We start from the raw sequence: 27,583 nt of genomic DNA, 5'->3' as shown, positions 1-27,583 counted from the left end.
ATAATAATAATAATAATAATAATAATAATAATAATAATAATAATAATAATAATTATAACAATAATATTAAAAGTAATGATAATAAAATTGATAATTTTGAAAAAAAATATTAATAGCAAATATTGATAAAGAATCATCGCAATTCCACAATTTCTTTGGTCAGTGTTGTAATGTTCAGATCATTGTAGACGCAACGAAAGCTTAGTTTAATGTGATTAAAAAAGCTTATAAGGTCCAAAACAATCATAACAAAACTGCAAACTAGACATTAGGAGAAGATCAAATTTACGCAACAATGGTGGTACAACTTTGTGACCTCGTACCTCCTGTGATAAAAGATAGGCAAATATTTCGTAACATTCAGTTAGGAATTTTAATATTTTTAGTTCTTTTCAATAGTTCTTCAATAAAAGGAGTTAGGATTAATAACATTTCAAATTTTAAGCTTACATGCTATTTTCTTTAGTTCCACGTGACTATATTCTAAATTAATAATAAAGGTATGGAGAACAGCTTGAAGGGTTAGGATGCTCCGGGATGGGTCACGTGACGGATACGCTCTGGAATGCTGTTCTACACAGATTAACTAATGCTCGGATTCTGGTTAGTTTTGTTAAATAGTATATTAGTGGCAATATTTGTTTATTTGTACCTTCATATTAAGGTGCTGGGATATTTCATAGAATTCTAATAGACATATTTATAAAGTTATGGGAACCTCTGATTCTAAATTATCAATGTTATGGGAACCTCTGAATCTAAATTAGCAATGTTATGGGAACCTCTGATTCTAAATTGTTTATGTTATGGGAACCTCTGATTCTAAATTGTTTATGTTATGGAAACCTCTGAACCTGTAATTTTAATGTTTTGGGAACCTCTGAATCTACATTGTTAATGTTATGGGAACCTCTGAATCTACATTGTTAATGTTATGGGATCCTCTGCATCTAAATTATCAATGTTATGGGAACCTCTAAATCTAAGTTATTAAGGTTATGGGAACCTCTGAATTTACATTATTAGGGTTAAGGAAAACTCTCAATTTAAATTATTAAGGTTATGGGAACTTCTGAACTTAAATTATTAAGGTTATGGAAACCTCTGAATCTATATTATTAAGGTTATGGAAACCTCTGAATCTAAATTATCATAGTCATGAGAACCTCGAATCTAAATTATTAAGGTTATGGGAACCTCTGAATTTAAATTTATAAGGTTAAGGAAACCTCTGAATCTATATTATTAAGGTTATGGGAACCTCTGAAACTATATTGTTAAGGTTATTGGACCCTCTGAATCTATATTATTAAGGTTATGGGAACCTCTGAATCTATATTGTTAAGGTTATGGGAACCTCTTTATCTATATTATCAAGGTTATGGGAACCTCTGAATCTATATTGTTAAGGTTATGGGAACCTCTGAATCTATATTGTTAAGGTTATGGGAACCTCTGAATCTATATTGTTAGTGTTATGGAAACCTCTGAATCTACATTGTTAAGGTTATGGGAACCTCTGAATCTATATTATTAAGGTTATGGGAATCTCTGAATCTATATTGTTAAGGTTATGGGAACCTCTGAATCTATATTGTTAAGGTTATGGGAACCTCTGAATCTATATTGTTAAGGTTATGGAAACCTCTGAATCTATATTGTTAATGTTTTGGAAACCTCTGAATCTACATTGTTAAGGTTATGGGAACCTCTGAATCTATTACAACCAAGATCCATGTTGATCACATGATTGACAGCCTAGCTAAGTTCTGCCCTAAACTAGAGAGACTAGAGTTTAGATGGGATAATGATACTCTAAGGTACTTTTATATGTGCATATAATGACAAAAAAAACTTGAAATATTCTTGATTTTAAAAGAAATACGAAATTTTGTTTCTTTGGTGGCTTTCACATCAAATTTTAACATTAAAATCATACTTACACATAAACATAATGATTAAATGAAAAACTTATGTTTTAAAAACAAAAGTTTTCAGCAAGGTTTTTTAAACATTTTTTTTTCTTTTAATTATATTTAAATTTCCAGAGCTTCAGGAGTTTTGGACAGGTATTTTCATTGACGGTTGTGATATTGAGATCAAAACTTGTTTTAAATTGACAACCCAAAAATGATACAGCAATTCAATGGATTTTAATTTAAGAAAAACAATCCATAATATTTCTAGTGAAACAATAGTTATTAATAAGTATTAAGGTTTGTTTCTTCAACTCTAATCCTTTTATACAAAGGAATCGAGTTTCTGCCACAAACTCTGATTTTCTAATCCCTATATCTTTGCAACTTGATATTGTAGACCTCTGTAAATTCTTCTAGATTAAATAGTCTAAGTTTGAAATATAAGTTGCAAAGATAGAAAATTAGAAAATTTAAGCTTGTGGCAAAATCTCAATTATTTTGCACAACTTTGAACTTAAAATTGATCATAAAATTTCAACAGACTAGAGCTTTTATATCTTCAAGGTTCTAGGATAAGGTTTTGATCTGCAAAGAACCAAATGGTCATTTGATGTATGTAGATAAGATTCTCGGATAAGAACCTGAAATTTATTGATCTACTGAGAACCAGATATTTATTATAAATTGTTAAGGTTCTCGGATAAGAACCAGAAAGCTATTGATCTACTGAGAACCAGATATTTATTACAAATTGTTAAGGTTCTCGGATAAGAACCAGAAAGCTGTTGATCTGTTAAGAACCAAATATTTATTGTAAATTGTTAAGGTTTTCGGATAAGAACCAGAAATTTATTGATTTACTGAGAACCAGATATTTACTTTAAATTGTTAAGGTTTTCGGATAAGAACCAGCAATCTATTGATCTGTTGAGAACCAGATATTTATTATAAATTGTTAAGGTTTTCGGATAAGAACCAGAAAGCTGTTGATCTACTGAGAACCAAATATTTATTATAAATTGTTAAGGTTTTCGGATAAGAANACCAGATATTTATTGTAAATTGTTAAGGTTTTCGGATAAGAACCAGCAATCTATTGATCTGTTGAGAACCAAATATTTATTATAAATTGTTAAGGTTTTCGGATAAGAACCAGAAAGCTATTGATCTACTGAGAACCAAATATTTATTATAAATTGTTAAGGTTTTCGGATAAGAATCAGAAAGCTATTGATCTGTTGAGAACCAGATGTTTAGCGTTGAAATCTCTAGTTCTCTGTGATGGACGACTTTATGAGATCATGAAAGGAAACTTTGAAAGAGCGGACAGAAGGTCAACTTCTAAACTATTATAATACTTTATGCTAAAGTAATTGATTGTTTGGCACAAACCCTGATTTTCTAATCTCTTTATGTTTGCAACCCAGCGTAGTAGTCCTCCGACATATTAAATTATAAACTCTGTAGCATCAAATAATCTAAGTTTGAAATAGCAAAGATTTCCACCCTCAGGTTGCATAGATATATATAGGATTTAGAATTTCTGAGTTTGTGGCAAATACTCAATTTGTTTGTTGCCTTAATTTTACAGTAGCACTGGGCAAATATTGGTTTATATTATTGACAAATACTGACTTGGAAAAATAGTTTCTTACTATCAAAGTTTTAAAAAGTTTTAAAAGGTTTACTTTTTCAGGTCCGTGATTCGAACAACAGCGAATTCTCGTGTAACTCTTCACTATCTTGTTCAAAACTTTGACGAACTTCTTTTCGGCTAAATAGCTAACCAACAAGTTAAATAAATGGCTACAAAATGTTCATGAAAATATTTTGAGCCAGCTAAAAAACAACAAGTTAACTAACAAATTAAAGAACATTAACGGTTAGATCAGCAACCTAACTAACTAGTTAAAGAAATTAATTCAAATTTCTTTTGGTTAGTAAAATTTTCAACAAGTTAACTATCTAATTAAAGGACGTTAATAGTTTTCTCTCAGTTAGTTAGCTAATCAAAAAACTAACTAACAGTTAGAGGACATTGACGGCTTTTTTACGGTTGACTAGCTAATGAAAAGATAACTATATTGCTATACAACTTGGAAGATTTACCCATCATTCGACTATTTAGCTTATATCAAGATAACTATAACAAAGCTACAGAACTTGGAAGATTTACCCATCATTCGACTTTATAGCTAATATCAAGATAACTATATAGCTACAGAACTTGGAAGATTTACCCATCATTCGACTATATAGCTTATATAAAGATAACTATATGCTACATAACTTTACCTATCGATTAACTAGCTAAACAACTAGTTAAAAATAAAATCTAGGAAACTTCAATAATAAATACATTTCTTGACTTTTTGTTTTATAAGATTTCATAAGTTTAAAATATATATGTTTACCCATATGTAGTTAATAATGCTAAAATGTTATCCCTGATGGTATATAATCACTATTATGTTATTCATGTCAAAAATGATTGTGTTTATATTTTTATTACCAAAAATATCATCGTTCAAACCTGATACTAAATCAATTCTAAAAATACTAGTTTCTTCTGATTGAATAAAATAAAACAGTAAAATTAATGATAAAGGATAGGATTTTTAAAAAACATGACTTGACCAAGCGTTGGAACTATGGCTGGGTATGGCCGGATGGGGTCGGGGGATAGTTTAAGGTGTCGGGGGATAGTTTAGGGGTCGGGGGGTAGTTTAGGGTGTGGGGGATAGTTTCTCTAATTGAAAAAAGTTGCATTGATTCGTATACGCTGAAAAACTTTTCTCATGGTCTATTCAGATAGACTCTAATGTCCTCTTTTCTAAAAACTTTTAAAGAATGTTTCGTGCAATTTACTAATGCTATATTTTAAAAACTTAATAGTATACACTATGTACAGTACATACTACATATACACTATGTACAGTACATACTACATATATTTAGAGAGGTTGTGACATTTTTATGTAACTGGTTTACTCATACTTTTTCTTGATTTCTCTGAACCATGGACTGTGGACGCCAAAACTACCAAAATTTCCCTCCATATGACTTTGGAAAATGTTTTATTAATCACCTTAAAACAAATTACTTTATTACTTAGAAAGTCATAACTTTTATGTTGGGAATTTAATATCTAATCTTTTGTGTCAATTTGTAAGTTAACGGAACAATTTATATTAAATTTTTAAGAAAGGAGTTTCAATTAACTTCAATTAATACAGAGTTACCCATAAAGGATGAGACTTCAGAGACGATCTTACGGAATTTGTTTAGTCCGATTTCTTGCATTTTTGGTTCCTTGTAGGCCAAAACTGTTTTTTTTCTGTGCTTAATCATTTAGTAAATCATCAAAATACTCAATTGAAAGCAGAAACCAAAACCAAGCTTCAAATCGTCCAGCATTTAGAGTTTTGGGTCGTCTTTACAGTTTCATCCTTTGTGGGCAACCCTGTATATAGCTATTCTACCCTGTATATAGCTATTCTACCCGGTATAACCTTTTAAGCAATCAATGAACAATATTTTTAAGTTTTAGTCTCAGGGAAGTAACAAGAATGTTAAGTACAAAAATAAACCAAAAAATGTAATTTTTCTTTTTATGCTCTATACCTCTTCTAAGTACATTTGATAGGAACAAATCACCCTTCACACACGGCATTTACCTCCGCCCCCCTCCCAAAACTATAGTTTCCCCCCCCCTTCTCACCACACGTGGTGTTGTTTAAACATATGTTTAATGTTGATATAAAATGGTTTGAACTGAATGGTGTATGATTTTAATGGTGTTCTTTAGTTGAATGGAAAACTAGGATGGGGATATAAATAGCCGTTTACCAAATTCTGCCAGACCAAGGAGTATTAAATTTAAGGGAGATACAGACGACGCGGTCCGCCCTACCATATGATTATACAGGCTTTGCAGACGGCACTTCATTAGAATAAGAAATATTTGTCTGATGTACAAATACCGCGTAAATACATGTATTCAAAATACATAGGTTATTTTTACATTAAACAGGGAAAAAATAGGCTGAATAACGCAAACAAACACATTTTATTGGGATGCAAAAATATTAGCAATACAAACGTTTTTTTTTATTATACAAAAAATGGTTTTATTTAATATGGTAAGGTAAAAAAAACACATTAAAAATTAAAAGACTACCTTAAAAACCATTTTTGAAATTTTGAAATTCATACACGATTCACAAGATAGTGTCGTTTTTATCGTGGTAACTGTATCTTTTACACGAGAAACCCCATTTTAAATTAATCAATTTTCAAATGAATATCTAATTCATTTTTTATTAAACAAAGCTTTTAAGGGTACCTTAGCGAATCTGACATGCCAACCTAAAAATGTATGGTCACCTGCAATTTCGTCTATACATTCTACAGTGCATATATAAGAAAAATTGATTTTTTTTAATTGGGTCTTTATCTTGAATATGAAATTTTATAAATAATTCTCAGCTTTGTAGGTTTTTTATACAATAAAAGAAACATGTTGCAGTTAAAAATGGAATATAAACAGTCTTTTTTTTTTCCAAAAGAAAAACATAAAATTATTATTAGCAAACCATTATTTATTATGTATTCTCAATGATGGCTATATAGAGGGTTTTTTTGGGAATGCAATAGAAAAAAAAATAATTTGAGTGACAACTCTTTTCAGATCTAAATCAAAATCTCTTGAATCTGCGATCGACTAAAAAAAAAGTTTAAACTTAACTATGTTTAGGTTAGTTATATAGTATACGGGACCATAGGCTGTAGAGTGTAGATTTTAAGTGACCATCCATTTACAAAGTGACATGTTTTATTAAACATTCATTTGAGCAATAGTGAAGAAGATATTGTCGTTTCTCTATATTAAACACATCAAACTAGACAGAAGAGAAGATCAAACTTAGGCGACATCACTGAATTAGGACTCTGTGACCTTTTGGCTCATCTAAAGTTTTGATTTTACGCACAAGCATGAGAAAAGCAATTTTTTTGGGAACGTTTTAGAAATTATTAAAAATATCTAATAATAAAGTTAATCTTAAAAAAAGAAGAGTAATGATTAAAAACATATAAGATTTCTATAATACCTGGAAAAAGGGTTAACTTATCACAACTGAAAATAATCCTATTTTTAACCAGAAAATTAAGGATTAAAAGGTTTAAAGGGTACCAATGTGAATCGAACATGTTACGTCATAACATGAAGCTCACTTTAGATTATGTGAAGAGTCCCTTTAAGACAAATTTTCGGAGATAAAAGTTAGCAAGCATTTGTCAACACAAAATATAATGATCACGATCCAAACCAATGCAAACCAACGAGTCTTATTAGTAAAAATGATAATTACTTAAAATGCTCTTAATTTAAAATCACAAAGATATCAATAATTTATATTTTTAATTCTATATTGTTGAAAAATAGGAAAAAGTTTTTTGTTCGCCGCAGTCTTCAAGCCTTTTCATGTTGAACCATATATGCTTGGTATTGACCTTGTTCAAGTCCCCTTTAAATAAACGACTATTTGCATCTATTCATCTATCTATCCTTTTATATAGATCTCCACCTTACCTTGCAAAGAAAGGATATCTGTTTAAGTGCACGTTGCAGTGAGTCTCACAAAACATAAAAAACTTTAAAGCCAGCTAAACCATACTTTGCTTGTCTGTCTGGATGTTTGTTTGTTTCCAATAAACGACAAAACTGATAGGGCCTGTTGTACAAGCTGTACAATACAGAAGAAATTGAACATTTCGTCTCTCTGCGTCCTGAGAGCTCGGAGTATAGAAGCATTAGAGATGTCAACCTGCACAACCTCCTTGGAAAGGTCGTTATCATTTATTTCTGTCTTATCTTGAAATAAATGATTTGTATAACTTTATTGCACAGCTGTATTTCTCTATCAGTGAATGCACTGAAATAATTCTGGTTACAAAAATATAGAGGTTTTTACGTATAGAGAAGATAATCCTCTTTAAACAAAATCTGGTCTATACGACAATTCTGAATATTTATTAATTCTGAAAAATTTAATTCTGAATATTAATTAATTCTGAAAAAATTTAATTCTGAATATTATTTCGATTTCTATCCGTTTTCGGAATTCTGAATATTATTTCGATTTCTATCCGTTTTCGGAATTTTGAATATTATTTCGATCTCTTATACCCAAAATACGATAATTCTGAATATTAATTAATTCTGAAAAAACATAATTTCGGAATATTAATTATTTCCATTACCCGGAATCCTGCTGTGCAATGAATCTGTAACAAATCAAGGCTTTGTAACCATCTAGAATAGATTAGGATTACAAACGCCCAAAAGCACTCAAAGTGCATAACTCTAAGCACATATATACGTACATCTAGCCATAGAGTACGAACATAGAGTACAAAGGAGCATGAATTATATTCTATCCAAGTAGAAAAACTACAATTAGTGCCATAATATCGCATTTAGCACCAAACATATATGTACATTGATTAACGATCAGACTGAGTACGTCTAATTTCAGTTCTGGCAAAAAGATGTACAAACTTTTATTAATAGTGCAACTCATTTNGATGACTAAAAAATCCATATCCTGTTCTATGCTAGATAATCCTACCCCAAACTAGGTAGCATTGTCTAAAGAAACTGTATTTCCTAAACACTGGTATTAGCATTAAGAGTGGTATAAGAGTCATGTTTCTAGAACCAGCATCTGAACACCTCCCGACTGGTTTCCTAGTTTAATAATACAGTACATGCATATTATAAGTAGAGATGTGCATCATTCAGTATAGATGGGCATTGTAGTGAATATTTCATAAATAACTACACATCTAATAAACATTTCCTCTATTGTTAAGGCATCCAAGTAAACCTTTAGATCATTGCTAAATCCTTACTATGAATGTACGTATGGACATGGTTGCTTAAAGATAGTTTTCTCTATTTATTATGTATTCATTTTAACTCTTATGAGTTCTAATATTGTAATCTTCTAATGCGATACAATTATAGCAATGGAAAGGTCTAACCATGTGAGCCAGAGAACTAGGTCTGATAATCAACCAGTTCCCAACATATGACCCATAAATCAATTCAATGCACTAACTATGCAGAACTCTCCATGTCCTGCACCTTGTGGGCTTGCCAGACAGGTCTCGCCCTTTCTTTCTCCACATAGAGTTATTAATCCAAGAATTTGTCCATTAAAGCAAACTTATGAACTATCTCCTGGTTCACGTTCAGTGTCTGTTATTGGAAATGATGGGTTTAAGCACCGAAAGCTTAGATGTGCCCACACCTACTCATACAGATACATCTCTTTTTAGGGACAACATGGGATTTGATACTCATCCTAGAACCAGTGCAGCTGCTAATGGTTTTCTTCAAGAACCAAACTCACAGCCACCCCAATCCTCAATCCTCATGTGAAACCTTATCAGAAAAGTCGAGTAACATGATTGAACAGACAGTATAAATACTCAATCTAGTCAACATAACTACCCTTCTACACTGCACAAGTCAGACCTTACATCTCTTGGTCATCATCTTCTTCAAGGCAATCCCTCCAACCTTGCATGTGCTATTAATCCCAATTCTGAAACCAGAATGTAATAGAATCACATACACCACTTTCTCCAAATTGATTTCTTCATAACTCTCAGTGAGCCTTGCAAGGAATTTCTTCCCTTAGTGCAATAGATCCAAGCCCACCGCCTCGTGGCTCTGTAGATGCAAGATGCACACTTCCTGTTTCAGCCCTGAAAGACTTTAAAAGAAATTCATCATCTCTTTCAGATTCTTCCAAAGCATACAGAAGACATCACTCTGAAACCAACACTATTATCACCACTGAAGATAAAAGAGAAACTGATGTATAAAAGAGAAACTGACATATTGGAAGATGGTACTGACACTGCACTTCGATCAGTCTTCCATGAAAGTATTAATCCAAATCAAAGCTTCCAGCTGTCCCAAAACTCAAGAACCAACAGATCTAGCATTCATAACTTTGAAAACGGAGCCAAGTATTTGGACAAAATTCAAAGCAAACTAGCTAAAATCAGATCAAAAATTGCAAACCTGCCCCACTTTTGTGATTCTCAGCTCATAGAGTACAGAGAGTACCTGGATACCCTACACCTCAAATTGTCAAACCCTGCAGAATTAAACCTGTTTGATTTTGAGCTCATCGTCAACACCCTTATTAGCACTGTATTGGAATTGGGAAAGGAAATCAAGCTAGAAATCAAAACTCGCAACCTGCAACTTTCTCGGGTAACCTCACCAAGAAGGAAGATTAATTCCACTAATTCAACTTCAATGATTTAAGAACCGCAGATGTATGCAACCAATGAAAACTTATCTAGAGCAGTAAGTGACCTCAATAACCTAATTAGGTGAGCCTGAAGGCTCTGCGAAGCGCAAGAACGTATCTAGGAATGCATGGATGGTATCATCTTCAGGAGAACCAGAGAAGGGTTGCAAATCTATTTTTCCACTAAAAAGATTTTTCTCAGAGGAAAGGTGTAGATGATTTTTGTGTTTCTGCTGGTTTAATGAACATTCAAAAAAGACGTACTGAAGACAGTATGACTTCAATATAGTTTAGAACGGATTCGTCAGAGATTAGAAATTTCTCAAGTTTTTTCTCAAGTAAGCGAAAATCGTCATGCAAGTTCAAGAGTGTAGGAAGATCCTATCTCAATAACTTGACTTCTATTCTGAATTACAGTGAAATCCAAGTCAGTTATTTGAGAGATAAGCCCTCCACATGCATATATCTTTCGCTTCAGACGTTAGACTTGTTCATCTGAAGCAGAGTTCCCTTGATTAGCAGAGCCTCTCTTTAAGGGTATAGGTTGGAGTTTTTTTTTTGCCTGGTGCAGGGGTTGGAGTTCTGCTTTGGCTGTCTTGTGATGACTCTTCATTGATTTGCTGGAGCTTTCAGCTGATAGCGAGATCATGGGAGACTCCGTTTGCATATGTGTGGATGAAAAAGTTCTTAATGGGATGGATTTAGGGACTTTATTTTCACTTGTGTTTGACTGTTGGGAGGATAGTTCACTGGTAGTCTTCTGTATTTCTTGCAGCTGCTGAGAAAGACCTCCAATTACTGAAGACATAGATTTGAAGCTGGTTGCAAATCTATCAAAATCAGAGTCCATAGAAGTGGTAAACACTTCCAGTGCATTAATCTTTTTAGTAATGGGCACAAACTGATCTAGTTGTGGTGAAATAGAAGACATACTTTGGATTAGTAAATTCATTTCTTTGTAGGATAGCCTTGTTTAACTTGCCTCAGAAGATACCTGATTCACAGTGTGCTGAATGATGCGTTTTTCAGCCTCAGTAATACATTTGATCATGTCCTGATGAATTTTATCTTGAGTAGACTTTTACTGATCAAATATTAGGTTATTGAGGTCACTTACTGCTCTAGATAAGTTTTCATTGGTTGCATACATCTGCGGTTCTTAAATCATTGAAGTTGAATTAGTGGAATTAATCTTCCTTCTTGGTGAGGTTACCCGAGAAAGTTGCAGGTTGCGAGTTTTGATTTCTAGCTTGATTTCCTTTCCCAATTCCAATACAGTGCTAATAAGGGTGTTGACGATGAGCTCAAAATCAAACAGGTTTAATTCTGCAGGGTTTGACAATTTGAGGTGTAGGGTATCCAGGTACTCTCTGTACTCTATGAGCTGAGAATCACAAAAGTGGGGCAGGTTTGCAATTTTTGATCTGATTTTAGCTAGTTTGCTTTGAATTTTGTCCAAATACTTGGGTCCGTTTTCAAAGTTATGAATGCTAGATCTGTTGGTTCTTGAGTTTTGGGACAGTATAAATAGAGAAAACTATCTTTAAGCAACCATGTCCATACGTACATTCATAGTAAGGATTTAGCAATGATCTAAAGGTTTACTTGGATGCCTTAACAATAGAGGAAATGTTTATTAGATGTGTAGTTATTTATGAAATATTCACTACAATGCCCATCTATACTGAATGATGCACATCTCTACTTATAATATGCATGTACTGTATTATTAAACTAGGAAACCAGTCGGGAGGTGTTTAGAGGCTGGTTCTAGAAACATGACTCTTATACCACTCTTAACGCTAATACCAGTGTTTAGGAAATACAGTTTCTTTAGACACTAATGCTACCTAGTTCGGGGTAGGATTATCTAGCATAGAACAGGATATGGATTTTTTAGTCATCCTTTGAATTCTGTACTAATACCAGTATTATGATCCATACTGTAAGTTTCTGCACATGCGCAAACCAGTGTTAGCAGTATTTGATCGAAACTAAGACGACTTTTTTTTATTCAAGTACCATTTAATGATAAGATCTGGTTTTATTTAAGATTTTGAAGGTGTTTTTCTTATTTTCATCCTTTTGTTTGTGTCCCAAATTGTCAAAAAGTGTTTATTTAAATATAAAATTTTCAGACAAGTTATGGATATTGTTGACGCTATCTGTGAAAATGAACTTGAAGATCTTAACGATCTTAGAGAGCTACATGAGATGCTCATGAGATTTGATGTTCTAAATGTTCAAAGGAGAGCTCCTGTGTGGTAAGTTGATTTTAAACAGTACCCCACCCCCTAAATCATAAAAAACATTGCAGCTATGTTATGAAGCGTTATAAGCGTTCATTCCTTAATATCTAGGAGAAGGAACAGAGCTGATCATCTAAACTATATTCAAAAGGAACGAGAATGTAAGGAATGTAAATATTTAATTAATTAACCCATTATAATTTAAAAGAAATATGCATTAAGTACAAAATTGTTGGTTGAAAATCAAGTTCTTTTACCAGACCATTTAAACATATGAACAAAAGACAGACAATCAAAGTATATCTTCTTTCTATATAGTGAAGTTAAGAAAGGCTAAATTTTTTAAGTTCAAAACTCAATCTTTTTAAATTCCACAGGAACGGCCGAGCATTTCAGTTACAGGGTGTCCCACGAAACATAACAGTTGGTGAATGGTTAAAAATGTCTTCTTCCATAATTTGTTAAGTTGTTTGATACGAAAGAGAATAAAAAAAATATTGTATAGTAAAATTTATTTCAACGTAAAATATGTTTGTATAAAAGATTTTTTTTAACAAAATGAAATACAAAAAAATTTCTTTAATATCTAAGACAGCATATTGAGGAAGACATTCAAAACTGTTCACCAATTGTCATGTTTTGTGGGACACCCTGTATATACAATATTGCTCATATATAAATATGACACCTATAGTTGGCCAAACGGCTGGGCCAAATGGGCTGACATTTTTTACAGAGAACCCAATGGGATTCACCGACAAAAGGTCAAACTACACATGGTCAAACTACAAAGGGTCAAATGACAAAGGGTCAAAAGTGCGACAAAGGGTTAAACGACAAAAGGTCAAAATGATAAAAATATTTTTTATTTGAATCATAGGAAACTCGCAACCCTCCTATCAATTTTGAACATGGATCTTCTATGTTAAACATGGATATAACTGACCATATAGCCGCAGCACTCGGCCCCCTATCCTGTCGTAGCCGCAGCGCTTGGCCCAGAAAGTGTCTTAACCTAACCTAACCCTAAATAATAATAGATAAATACTAACTGTAACAGATGTCAAAATTAAAAAAAAAATTTGCCCCTTTGTTGCATTTTTTGACCCTATGTCGTTTTACCCTTTGTTGTTTTACCCTTTGTCGTTTGACCCTGTGTCATTTGACCTTTTGTCGGTGAACCCCCAACGGGCATCCAAAACTAATATTGGCCAAAAATATTTAATTTTTTTTTTTTAAACACTGGCGATTATTCTAGCTAATATATTATATAGAGAGATGTAGTAAGATTTGCATAAATAAAAAGTATATTGGTTTTTAGGTTCTGGTTCAATAGGGAAAACCTCTTGAGAATTGTGAACCTAGTGTCCCTGTATCTCAACCTGTCTGAGACTATCAGGGGGCTCCCTGTTAGTGCGGAGCAGATTGTGTGTGTGGCTCTGAAGATCCTTGCCAGAGATCAATACTTCCGCTGTGCAAGTTATGGTTCTGGAGTCTCCAATACCACTGCATGGACAGTATTGTACAGGTAATTTCAATATGCACTATTTTCAATATCCACTAAACTAGATGTATAACGAAAAAACAGTTAGAAATTTGATTTGATACAGCAGAACAAATAATCATGGTTGAATTATAAATTCATAATCATAAACGAAATGTTTTTAGATTTGTGGAAGCTTTGTTGAATGATAATGTATGGGGCCAGTTCCTGTATAAACCAACACAGATGCAGCAGAGGGAGAACATTGCTGCTGTTTTAGTAAAGTACAAGCTGACCAACCTCATTGCGGGGGTGGACGGGTGTCACATCCTGTTTCTCGAAAAACCCAGAAGGATTCCAGCTGAGAAGAATTTTAAAAGGATTTTATAAACAGGAAAAACGTTAACTCAATAAATTCTCAAATTGTTGGAGGATTCGACTGGAGAATTTAAGATATTCTCCTCTCTGCCCCTGGTTCCTTCCATGACGCAGGGGTCTAGTCAATGTCAAATGCAAAGGCATGGCTAGAGACAAGATTTCCCCAGAGGATCATGCTTGGGGACAGTGCGTATCCTCAAACGGATGTCATCAATCAGTCCAGGTAAAAAAATAAATAAAATATTAAAATCAGCAGTGTTTATTTCGCAGTAAAAATCGCCCAGCCCCCTCCCCCACTCTGCTGAAAATAATTTTTTGCACAGAAGTTTTGAATTTTAAATGTTTTTGTTTTAAAACAATACTTATAATTAAAATTTTTGTTTTAGGGATGACAACAGTAAGTGTTTGTTTAATGTACGGCATTCCCCAGCTAGGGTAGAGAAGATGACTGAGTGCATCTATGGGATTCTGAAGCGTAGTTTCCCAATCAATAAACACATCCGAAATGAGTTACCAAATTCCATCCTTATTGTGCAGGCATGTGCAGTCCTACACAATATTGCTCTTGATTGGATGTTCCCAATGATCATCATCCTAATTACCAGGGATGTGATGATGATGATGATGATCTGGATGTTCCTCAGGATCAGCTGCACATCATTAACATGCTGAGTGTGAGAGAAAGGCGGGAGCAAGGCATGAACACCAGGGACAATAGGAGAATAAGCAGTAAATAGTAATCCAACCCTTAAGAGTTGAAGATGGCTTGGCATCATGTAAACACTGAATCTTGCCGTGCTCAACACTAACTTTTATGTTTAGTTTATTTCCTTAAAAAAGGTGGGGTTTTTAATGAGGCAAAATTGTCCCAATTTTCTCCACGCCATCAAATATTTTTTATTAAGATAGAGAGTGTTACGGGACTGAGTCACGATTATGATGATATATGAAGGAGGTTGCCCCTGTACTAGGGCTTCTGTGAGATTCTACAGCGCCCCTGATGCTCATACTGTATGAAGATAGAAGTTTCCAGAAGGCCGGTTCCTGGAATGTGGAGGCTCATTAGGGTAAGATTTACTAGATTTACTAAAATACATTATATTGTGTTTAATAAAGTAAAACCTACAGGTTTTTCAGCCCAAGTAATTCGTTAAATTAAAGTATTCTTGTATTTTGTTCATTTTTGTTCTGCTTTGCATTTAATGGGCTTTTTCCCGTAGAAAAATAATTTTGAGTTCTATTTATGTTTTTTCTTAGTTGAACATGCTGAAATAAATTCCTGAACTCTTATTTGGCTTCAAAATGAGTGCAAGAAAAGGAATGAAATGTTACGAAAAACCATCACAGAATGTAACAAGGTACATGTCTTCGCTGATCGCGAAACAGAGAGAAAATACAAATTAGCATTTACCATCATCATAACCAAAAAACAAAGGAATAGGAATTCATCATTTGAACAGCACTGAAGTGTATTTTGTCCAATGGTTCTGTTTACACTGCAAATTTAAAGTTTTAACTAAATTATAAAAGTTGTCTTCCTATTTCAAAGTTTTCAGGTTATTACTGTACCAGAGTTTAAGAGGTTGACAAAAGTTTAACGTAAAATAATTAATTTAGAGTTTATTTTATGAATGGAAAATTTAACATATTACATTTCACAAAGATCAACTGGCAAGAAATACAATAATTGAATAAGTATCATATACATTTAAATTCTGTTAACAATGAACTCCTCTAATGTAGAGTAAATTTGATCTTTACACAATTAACACTTTTAAAATGTTTACAAATTCTGTTTACAACGACCTATTCTAATAAAAAATACTTTCTAATGTAATTTTATGTTCATGAAATTTGTTAACAAGGACCTCTTCTAATGTAGTGTTAATTTGATTTTTACATAATTCACAATTAATACAATGTTGTATATCTTAGAAATTTAAAACTATGAATTCTGTTAGATCAAATAATCTAAGTTTAAAATATCATCAGGATGCAAAGATATAAGGTTTATAAATTACTGTTCTTCGAATGTAGAGTAAATTTGGTTTTTACATAATTAACATTTTTTATATAAATTTGTGCTCATGAATTTTGTTAAAAACGACCTCCTCTAATGTAAAGTAAATGGTGGATAACTGCACTTGTGGGATTTTTAGTGCAGTTTTGGTTAAGGAAGAGGTACTATTGCGTTTGAAGTTTATGGATGAAAAAAAGTTTTACATAGAATTTTTTTTGAGGTTTTTTGGTTTTAATGTTTTTTTTGGAATTTAGGTTTTTTAACAAAAAAAAATTTAATTACATGCTAATATTAGGTAGCTTGCGGGTGTCCGATTTGTCCTGAAAGGGTAAAATTTTGACAAAAATAAAATTTTCTAATTGAAAACCTCACTAAATGAACTAATGATGGTGAAATATTGTTTTTAAAAAATTATTGATTTAAAAAAAAGACTCCATTGGAAAAAAATAGTGTGTAGAGAAAACTGTTTTATGAAAAAAAAACAATTTGTTTTCTGATCAAAATTTTAACCTTCAGGACATCCATCATTGTATCAAAATATTTAATTTTTTTATTTCATGTTGCACTATTAGATTATGCAACTCCGTCTCCTGGAGCCTAAGAGAGTGTTCTCTTCTGGTCTGTTCTTTATAAAGCTTAGCCTGAGCTTTTAGAACCTCAACTTGAGCTTCAGATCGATCGTCTAAATACAAAAGTTATTTTGATAAATTTAAAACTTCAAATAGTTTATTAGAGATTAATTACTAGTCTGAAGATTGATAATTGAGAAATCGATTTAAGATTAAACTAATGTGAAGATTAACAACTTCAAATAATTAACGGAAAAATTAAACTAATCGAACCTTTAGCCTATCCTTCCAGCAGATTGCTGGATAGCCAGCTCGGTGGCAGCTGTTGCAGCTGTGGCTGTACGCCGAGTTGAGGAAGGATGAGTTTGAGCAGAGGATAGAGAAGGATGAGTCTGAGGAAAAGATAAAGAAGAAGTGAAGGTAGAGGAGGAAACTGGTGAAGTGAGAGAAGAAGGACGAGTGAGAGAAGAAGAAGGACAAGTACAAGAAGAAGAAGGTATAAACACCGAGTTTAAATAACTACTTTATTACTAAATTTAAAATCTAAATTTATCAAAAACGTAAATATATTCAATAGATAGATAGGTGACGTGGCCGGAAGTCTTCGCCCTGCCGCGTCTAGATCTTAAGATTCAAAACTCCAGAAGTCTCATCGTCTTCCGCCGCTACGCCACTACGCCGCCACAGAGGAACAAATAGGGTGAGAGAGAGAAGGAATAGAAGGTTGAGGAGGGTGTTCATCACTTCCCCATGAGTAGGAAGTATTACCTTCCGCAAGGAATGGTATCTCTAAACAAATTTCATTAAGAATTTAGCCACATCAAGGTTATAAACAAGAATGACAACATAAGCTGTTCACACACATATATATACTATCTGAAATGTGCAGTATTTTAAAAAAATCTAATTTTCAAAATTTCCATTTTGTTTTTAAAATTTTAATTTCTCTATTCAAAATTTCAATTAATTTATTCAAAATTCTAAAATTCCACAGGTAAAACCAATTTGTTTACAAATTATGAATAAAATGAAAAATTTCCTTCAGAATTTGCTGAGCTCAGCAAGTCATGCTCCTCCTCCTCCTGGGGTATACTGGGTATCCTTGGAGAACTCAATCTCCTCTCCTCCTCATATTCAACTGACAGGTTGAGGCTTAAGGGTCTAGAGGGAAATGTTGTATCTCCAATGTTCACTGGACCAAATTTGTTTCTGATTTTCACATCAGACCTATTAAAACAACTTAAATAGAATTATATAATTTAAGATATCAGAATTATTCATACTAGGTTTCTGGTGGTGCCCCCCCCCCCACAATACAAATATTAGAGTGAAGATAAAAATGCGTAAATAACATAAGAAACATAAAAAAATTACCACCTGAAGACCTCAGGGTCCGGTTCTGGAATAGGATGAACGCTTGGCCCTCCACCTGTTCTCCGGGCCTCCTGTTGTCTCCTTTGCCGGCGTCCTTCTTCAGTAAGAATATTTTCGATGTTTCTTTTGGCTAACTCCATCCTGAACTGCTTTACTCCAGGGGTAGTACTCAATCTTCAAAATAAAATAAAACATAAAAAACTAAAAATAAGGGTTTTTTAATGAGTCAATTTTGTTTGGAATAAAACTCCAGAAAAATGTTTATTTATCCTTTTTGATATTTTCGCTCCTAAAATCCCAGCACATCAGTTATTTTCCCCAATTCAACGAATAATCCACAAAAAATCAATAATCCTTACTTTTTAATTTCTGTTTTCATTTTTTTGAATGAGATATGAAAACCGGCAGGGATACATGGAGGTCTTCTTGATCAAATGAACTCACATTGTTTTTCTTTTCAAAATTAAAATGTTGAACTTCTGTGTCTGCAAGTACACTTAAAATATTTAATTAGAAGTTCCTTATACATATTTATAGTTATTGAGTTACATTGTACATTTTCTACATTTTACATTTTCTACATTGCAGTTAAAATTTAGATATTTACATTTTCTACATTTTACTTTTCTACATTGCAGTTAAAATTTAGATATTTACATTTTCTACATTTTACTTTTCTACATTGCAGTTAAAATTTAGATATTTACATTTTCTACATTGTGCATTTCCTACATTGCAGTTAAGATTAAGGTAGTTAGTTAGTTCGCCTAATTAATTAGGCCATGAGAACATGAACCACGATTTAGGATTTAGTTAAGATTGCAGTTAAGATTAAGAAAGTTAGTTAGTTTGCCTAATTAGTAGGCCGTGGGAACATGTACCACGTTTTAAGATTTAGTTAAGATTTTGGACCGAGAGAACGAGAGAACGAGAACAAGTTCCTGATAGTTAACAGTCGAGAATTATTGAATATTTTTATAGTCAAATAAATTTTATCTACAAACTTGCAAACAAACCTGGGTTAACAATACATCTTAAAACATCGGGGTTAAAGATTGATATAAACTGGAACTGGGTTAACAATACATCTTAAAACATCGGGGTTAAAGATGAATATAAACTGGAACTGGGTTAACAATACATCTTAAAACATCAGGGTTAAAGATGGATATAAACTGGAACTGGGTTAACATCTTAAAACATCGGGGTTGAAGATGGATATAAACTAGAACTTAAATTGAAGCTGAAGGGGAAGTCACAGTATTACATCCCATCCAGTTAAAGTTACTCCAACAAGCTAATTATTCCATTATATGGGGTTATACATGGGGCTATATGGGGCTCAGAGCTAAGGGCTCAGGGTTAAAAAAGGTTCTTCATCGTCCAACATGGTAATCACGCCATCAATTGGGCTGCTGATGGAATAGAACCAGGAGTAGTAGAAAACCAGAAAATACTCCATGTAAGAGAATATAGATTCTCTGAATATTAAACATAAACCTTAAACCTGAATAAATAAACCGTAGATTTCTCATATATTTTATCTTTTATTCAATTTTATAAAAACTTGAGAATACTCTTTAATTTTTGGATTATTACTTTGTTTTTTCCGATTTCTGCATACTCTGATTTACTCTCCTTTCTTTCTTGATTTCTAAGCAATTTTACATCTATTTTATCTAGTTGCGATTCAGTATTTATACTCTAAAATTGGACTCTAGTTACATTCTCCACATATATTTACTTTTGATTTACCTTCTTTCTGGATTTTCATATTTATTTACATTTTGATATTTTACTACTCTAAAATCGGACTCTAGCCATTTCATAAACTCTAAGTCTTGGATAACTTTGCTAGTCTACTCTATAATTTCTGAGATATTTATCTTTATCTAAATCTACTTTTCAAGTTGAAACTTTTCATATTCAGTTATACATTTCTAAACTTTACATTTCTAAACTTTACATTTTTAAACTTTACATTTCTAAACTTTACATTTTTAAGCTTTACATTTCGGAAAATATCATATAAAATCCTTTTATAAATTTATTTTTTCAGATTAGCCAATCTCTATTATTTCGACTTACGTCTTAATATTCTCCGCAAAATCTTAAATCTGTTTTAAAATTTAAGTTTATATTTTTAAAGGTCTCATTAACGTTTTTCCTCCGTAAATTTTCTCCGTTTTCTACAATTTTAGATTAAAAACTTAGATTTCCATTGATTGACATAAAATATTGCTTTCTATACTTTTCGAAAATTAATTTTTTAAAGAATTAATATTTTTTAGTCTAAATTTAAAACTCTAAAATACATTTTGGATAAGTAAACCTTAATTATCTTGCGGAGAATAATTTGCTAAAAAGGAAACTCTTAAAATATCATTTAAATATCTTAAATTTCTGATCTTTGAATATAACACTGAAATCTAAACTTTAATTCGCAATTATAAATAATTTTTAAATAAATTGAAATTTGACTATTTTCAATCATTTTCTGCAGTCTCTGGATTTTACAAAACTTCTTTAAGTTTTAACTAATTCTAATATTCAAAATTCAAAATAGTGTCTAAGTTGGTTGCCATTTGATTGAGATTTTCAGTAAAAGATTCTTTTAAAATTTTGATTAAATTACTGCTTTTGGAAACTATATTACGTGATTTCATTATTAATACCTATAATACCTGTTAGTCTTCATAAAATACTTAAACCCTTAAATACATAAAATAAAATAAGCATTTGTATTTTGGAAAAACTGTGAGTTTTATAAAGAGCTATGTTTTACTTGTCTGAAACAAACTGGAAATTGAAACTTTTACATTGTTGATCCATTTCAATTGATCTTTTAAAATATTAAAACGTTTTATGATCCAATATTGAAAAGTTGTTAAAAAGCATCAAGAACAAAATTAAATCTTATATCTTGAACATCCTATATCTTTAAATAAATTGATTCATCTTTATTATAAACTACGATATTACATATTCTTGAATTCTCTATCCATAAATTAGAGCCGAGGCACCTGAAAATAAAAATATTATTTGGATATATATATATAAAAGTATATATATATTAATACTGTTGTTCTGTAATACAAAAAGTACGAACCATTTGGATTTTGCAAACTGCGCTATAACCAAGCTGCGTGACGGTGTGCAAATTTTAAATTGCCTGATGGTAATCTGAGGTTTTAACAAGGACGTTAACCCGGTTATATTGTCTAGACTACAATCCGGTCATGCACTAGACTACAACTTGGGAAAAAGAACACAAGTTGCAAATTTATATTATAGACTACAACTTGGGAAAAAGAATACAAGTTGCAAATTTATATTTCTAATTATATCTAACTTTGGTTTAAAATTTTATTGAAATATTTGCAGATTTACTGATCATCTATCACTGGGATATTCAGCATATAAGGTTTGAACTTTAACCGATCATATTAATAAACAATCATTCCAAGATGAATTAGCTCATGTATTCGAATCCTCTTAATGAATAAAATATATATATTTCAATAAAATATTGGTTTTTGTAGCAGTAGAGGAAGAAGAATTGGAATAAATATTAAAGGAAGGGAGTAAGATTGTAAGACAACGGACTCATATCTATGTATTTTAGTATGAGGATTATAGAATATTGAGGAAAGTTGACATACAGGAGGAAGAAGGACGAATATAGACAGAATGGGAATATATATATACATATATTAGATTTCCTTCTATAATCTATGATATCATCTGCTTAAATAATACTGAATGAAAATAAGATAAACATATTGTAAATTAAAAATACAAAAATACAAAAAAATATATCGTATTTTAGATATAAGATATACGTATACTCCATAAAAACAAATAATACATAAAAAAATATAGCATTGTACAAACACGCATCAGTCTTATAAATATATCTGCAAGTTAGTTTTATAAAATAGTTGTACAGAAAAAACGCATTAGTTGTATAAAATATATATATATATATCTGTGCAAAGGTTGTCTATTGTTATGAAAATAATGGGTTTTGCTTCAGGGCATAACCAGGTTTTGCACAGTTGCTAGCAGGGTTATTAAACCAGTTCTCAGTTGAGTAATTTTGCATATACAACTTACGAAAGTACACAACTTATATTCTACATGGTATCTAGTGAATATGAGGGTTTTATATTGTTAAATATTATAGTGATTAAATGTGAATGAATTTTAACAATTATTACCATACAATGTGAATGTAAATACGGTTAAATGAATATATACGTATTCTATTTCATGATAAAATGTCAAATATCTGAAACTGGCAATAAAAGTGGCTGCTGGAATAAAACCATTTGATTTTATAATTTCGAAAAGGTAATAATTCACATTGAACTATTAACACATTTGCAAAATTGTGTTTTCTGAATTTTGATAAAGAAATTTGGGTTAAATGAAGAGTGAAAGTTTAGTTTGGAAAGGAGGACATTTATATTGATTTAAACGTTTAATATCTTTGGGCTAACCACTTCTAGATATTTATAAAAATACGTTCAAAGAAATTTTTATAAATTTATATTTTTATTTAAATATAAGTGAAGGAAGTAATTTATATTCTTAACTTTGAATACAAAAGAGGACATATATGATATGATATGATGATATAACTCTATCCGCTGTATTGGAGACAGGAGGACAAAGCAATTTCTGATAATAATAAAGATTATTGCTGAGTGACTATTTAATATTAATGTTGAGGGGGAAAAAAAACTTAAACCTAGAATTTAGAAGAAAATACCATAAAATAAAATAAAAAGAAAAAAACAGTATAAAAACACATATAAAAAAAAAGATTTTTATTTTATAGAATAAGATAGTGATTATTTACGCATCGTTATCGTATATCGTTTGGAGACAACCATCGATTAAATATTTTATATCGTATATATAAAATAAACAATATAAGAATTTGGTTTCGTGTTAACGATATTTGTGAAAGACTATTGGGATCAGTCGGATAAATTGTTTAATGTACGATTATTAATTTATTTTTGAGAAAACGTAAACGACTGTGAAAATCACTGTCGTTGAAGGACGTCAAAATAGATAACTCGGTTAAGGATTTAGAGAAAATAAAAGCGCTTTTAGAGCTGTCTATTCTTAAACATGCATCTAACCCTGAAAATCAAGGGGAAATTGATGAACTTCTTTTAAAAACGACTTTGAGCTCTGATCAACAAGGAACCCAAACAAATATCGCAGACAAGATACAAGATATCAAATCTAAACTTTTAAAAACACAAAATATTGATAAAGTTACCAAATTTAAATTCGACATAAAAACATTTAGCCTAGAATCTATTTTAGAAGATTTAAATAAATTTAATTTGCTTGTGGATGAATACATCAAATCATTTGGGAATAATAATATCATTTACATTTCTAAGGCATGGGAAGAAGGAACTATAGAGTATAAAAGAGGTAATTTGAACACCAAATATGTAAAGATATCCGATACAAATACCCCTAGGATAGGGTACACAATCCCAAATTCATTTTCCTTTGGGATTCAAGGTCAAATCCAGAAATTAATTTCATACTTGGATAATGAAAAAAAGATCATAAACTGGGAAAGCGTAATGAATGAGTTTAAGGCACTTGCTAAAAGCTCAGGGTATACATGTAATGATGGAAAAATTGGCTTAATGGGGTTATTAAGACTGGGAAATCTGAATCAAGACCTATATGAAGATATGACAATTGATGAGATCGCAAATAGCTTAATTAAGAGCGTAAAACCAATTTATAAGTCTAGTATTTTATGGAACGCATTACGTTCTCTTGAAAGACAGATAAATACACCTCTTCAGTTAGTTTTAGCAGAAGCAGAAAGTTATATAAGAAAACTTTTTCCGGATGAAAAACAGAAAAGGATACGTGAAAACTATTTTTTTATAGCACTTACCAGTTTTGTTAATGACTCCCTGTCTATAGAAGTTAGTAACGAAATTAAACGTAAAAAGGAACTTAATGAATATTATTCTTATGACTATTACAAAGAAAGTTGTATTAAGTTAGAAATGAATGAATCAAGTAAACCTACAAAAATACTTAAGTACGGTAGAAATTTAAATACTGTACAAGAAGATACTTTGTTTAATGTTAGTTTAAATAACATCAATATAGTACCTGTCAGTAAGTCGGAAGAAGATGAGAACCACATATACAGTTTCTTTCAAGGTGCACATCCACCGAATTCAATGCACAGACCTAAATATTATAATTATGATAAAGATACATACGAAAATGTTCATGACACCCGAGGTAACAGAGGGACTAATGACAGATACAGATCATTTCATGAGGATACTTATGATGTAGACAATAGAAGTAGAAAGACTAACAGAAGAATGTCACCAGATTTTACAACGCACCCTGATATTTCGATGTCGGGAGCAAACAAATATAGGACTAGGGATGGTCACAACACGGGACATTTTTCAAGGGACCACACTGCAGAAATAAGAGAAGATTATCCCAGATATAGACCGGGGAAAAATTGTAGGGAAGATTACAACCCTTATAAATACAAATTTTGTAGAAAATGTAATTTAGATAAACACTATGGTCATCATGAGTTCAACTGCGAATATTTCGAATTCTTCAATGATTCAAACTGTAAAATATGTCACAACGGATATCATTTTGAACATAACTGTGATTATAAAAAAATGGCAGACTGGGTTAGATAATTCGGATACTCTAGCCCAGGGAAAGAATTATATTAATAGATTGATTAATAATCCGAACATTAATAAAAATAAAAAAAATGATATTTCAACTTTTAAGAAAATAAATAATAAAAAAGATATGTACCAAGTATGTAGCACCAGGACAAAGAAATCAGGCCAGATTAATCCAAACCAGAATCTAAAAAAACAAAGTATACGTTATATGAGTATTCAGTTTGACATTGTTAACCCAGAGGGACGCCGGAGATTGATTAAAGATTTTTTATTTTTTGATTGCCGGAATCAAGAAAATTATGAAATAAATTATAAAGGAGATAATTTTTTTGGATATATATATGAAAAATGTTCATTTAAAAAAATAAAATCATTCATAATTATTGATAATTCGCTATATAAAACATTACATAATGGTAACCTAAGATTATGTATTCCTTCATATTTACTAGAAAAAGTCATATCTCGTGTACACAAGAAACTTTTACATGGCTCAAAACGTAAAATCAAATCAGATTTTAAGCGTTATTTTTAATTTTATTAAAGTTTACAATAAACTACTCGTTATTCAAATTTAATTATAATCGACGACATTGTTCTACAATTTCCTTGACTGTAGTCATGTTGTGTGTCTGTACCAGAAGAGTGTGTGTCAGTTTACTGTACTGGTCTGGAAAGCAGTGGGACTGGCTTTCTCTTGCCGGACCAGCGCCATTTCCTTTCCCTTTATTCCTGTTCCCTGATGTCAACGCATTAAGAAATTTTTAATTATTTTCATAGCGTTGAGTAAAAAAGTAATTCGCTTGTATATCTTTTTAAAATAGTCATTAAAGTTCAATTTAGTATCCAGCCATATTCCCAAGAATCTAACTGAATCAGTTTCTTTCATGCGTTTAAAGAAAATATCAGGACCGTCGTTTGGCACATTTAGAGAAAATAGAAAAAAAGAATTTGAAAATAGAAATGCATTAGTTTTCTCAAAGTTAATAATAAGTTTATTATTCGTGTACCAACAAGTTTTTTTCTAATTCTATATTTATTGCGTTTGTAGAGCCTGTAAGAGTATTCAAGTTTTTACATTTTGATGCCACATAGCGTCCGAGAAAAAGAGAATTTGCAATTGTGATTGCAACTTTTTAAGAAAGTTAATAACTCGTTAAAAATTGTTCAATGTGATTTGATGAATTATCGATACTGAAATATTTGTTAGATCTGTAATAAGATCCAATTTTAACCAAAACTTTAAGTTTTATTTCTATTGCAATCGACTCAAAAGTGAAAGTATTTTGTCTAACTAAACCAGGTATAAATTTTGGGTCAAGTTTTTTTTTGGGAAATTCAGAGAAATTCAAATTAATCCAGGCATATGAAATCAATGTTTTTTTTTTTTCAATAAAATAAATTATTGACCATATGTGAATGTCTTAACATTGTTCGAATGTTTAAGACTATGTAAGAGATCAAGCACGACATGGTTTGATTTTTTTATATTATATAGGGGTACTAATTTTTAGCCCAAAAAATGATGATCTCTGAGGCTGGCTAAACCATCCTAATTCTTCGAGTACAGCAATTTGGATGATTCATCCAAATTGTCAGGAATAGTCCCTTTAAAACTATAAACTTTTTGGTACGAGCATGAGGCCGGTACGAGCTTAAGCGCAAAAAGAGCGCGTAGGAGCGGTAGACGAGCGGGGCGCGGTACCAAGTTTTCATCGGGCCTTGTAAGGCCTTTTTAGCTTCACTTCCATATCATCCGGCGTAGTAATAACTAACCTAAATTTTAAACTTATATTTTACTTTCAGATAATATGCAATGGGAGATCATTTATACTTGCGCTTCCATCTGTAAAATCAATAAGTATTCTACTTATAAATTTTATACATGGAGGTTCTTTATAGATTGAATGATATCACATTGAATTATCAATAATTTACTTTTTACTCTGAAATTGTTTGGGAACTTAAGTGTTGGAAGTCACTTAAAACATTTAATTAGAAGTTCCTTATACATTTATTACATTTTAAATTTTGTACATTTCGCTTTTCTACTTTAATTAATAGGCAGAGGGAACACGTACCTCTATTTGAGCTAAGTAACTAGTTAAGTTAGGATTTAGTTAACATTGTATTTAATAGTTAAGTATTTAGTCCAGCCTAATTAATAGGCAGAGGGAACACGCACCTCTATTTGAGCTAAGTAACTAGTTAAGGTAGGATTTAGTTAAAGTAAAATTAATAGTAAGGTATTTAGTCCAGCCTAATTAATAGGCAGAGGGAACAGGAACCTCTTGTTAAGTTAGGTAGTATTTATAATGTTTTAGACCGAGAGAACGAGAATTGATAACCTACAGAGAACGAGCTCCTGGTAGTTAAAGTTGATATTTATTGATTTTTGTAATAGTTAATAAAATCCTATCTACAAANGTAACTAGTTAAGTTAGGATTTAGTTAAATTGCAATTAATAGTAAGGTATTTAGTCCAGCCTAATTAATAGGCAGAGGGAACACGAACCTCTAGTTGAGTTAAGTAATA

The 27,583-nt window shown here is 31.5% G+C and overlaps 2 protein-coding genes and 1 long non-coding RNA gene across 3 annotated transcripts; 1 reads left to right on the top strand and 2 right to left on the bottom strand.

Annotated features, from left to right (window-relative positions):
• Window positions 1–500: 500 nt before the first annotated feature.
• On the top strand, window positions 501–4,287 carry LOC111699710 (uncharacterized; the record flags this gene model as incomplete). Its single annotated transcript, XM_023470437.1, is given in 4 exon segments — window positions 501–603; window positions 1,699–1,820; window positions 3,124–3,252; window positions 3,616–4,287. Coding segments are annotated over 4 exon segments (436 nt in total), but the record flags the coding sequence as incomplete, so codon positions are not given.
• Window positions 4,288–17,967: 13,680 nt separating this feature from the next.
• Window positions 17,968–18,491, bottom strand: LOC111699693 (uncharacterized). The gene is made up of 2 exons (XM_023470417.1): window positions 18,329–18,491; window positions 17,968–18,178 (listed from the first exon to the last, which is right to left on the bottom strand). The coding sequence occupies exons 1-2, from the start codon at window positions 18,463–18,465 to the stop codon at window positions 17,968–17,970; spliced, it is 348 nt and encodes a 115-aa protein (XP_023326185.1). The 5' UTR covers window positions 18,466–18,491.
• Window positions 18,492–21,270: 2,779 nt separating this feature from the next.
• Window positions 21,271–25,358, bottom strand: LOC111699703 (uncharacterized). Its single transcript, XR_002764800.1, has 3 exons — window positions 25,178–25,358; window positions 24,491–24,571; window positions 21,271–21,348 (listed from the first exon to the last, which is right to left on the bottom strand). It is a non-coding gene; the product is annotated as an uncharacterized LOC111699703 (long non-coding RNA).
• Between the last annotated feature and the right edge of the window lie 2,225 nt (window positions 25,359–27,583).

Source organism: Eurytemora carolleeae, unplaced genomic scaffold, assembly GCF_000591075.1.
Source record: "Eurytemora carolleeae unplaced genomic scaffold, Eaff_2.0 scaffold324, whole genome shotgun sequence".
In the NCBI taxonomy this organism is placed as follows: Eukaryota; Metazoa; Arthropoda; class Copepoda; order Calanoida; family Temoridae; genus Eurytemora; species Eurytemora carolleeae.
This window is presented reverse-complemented; position numbering and strand designations above follow the sequence as displayed.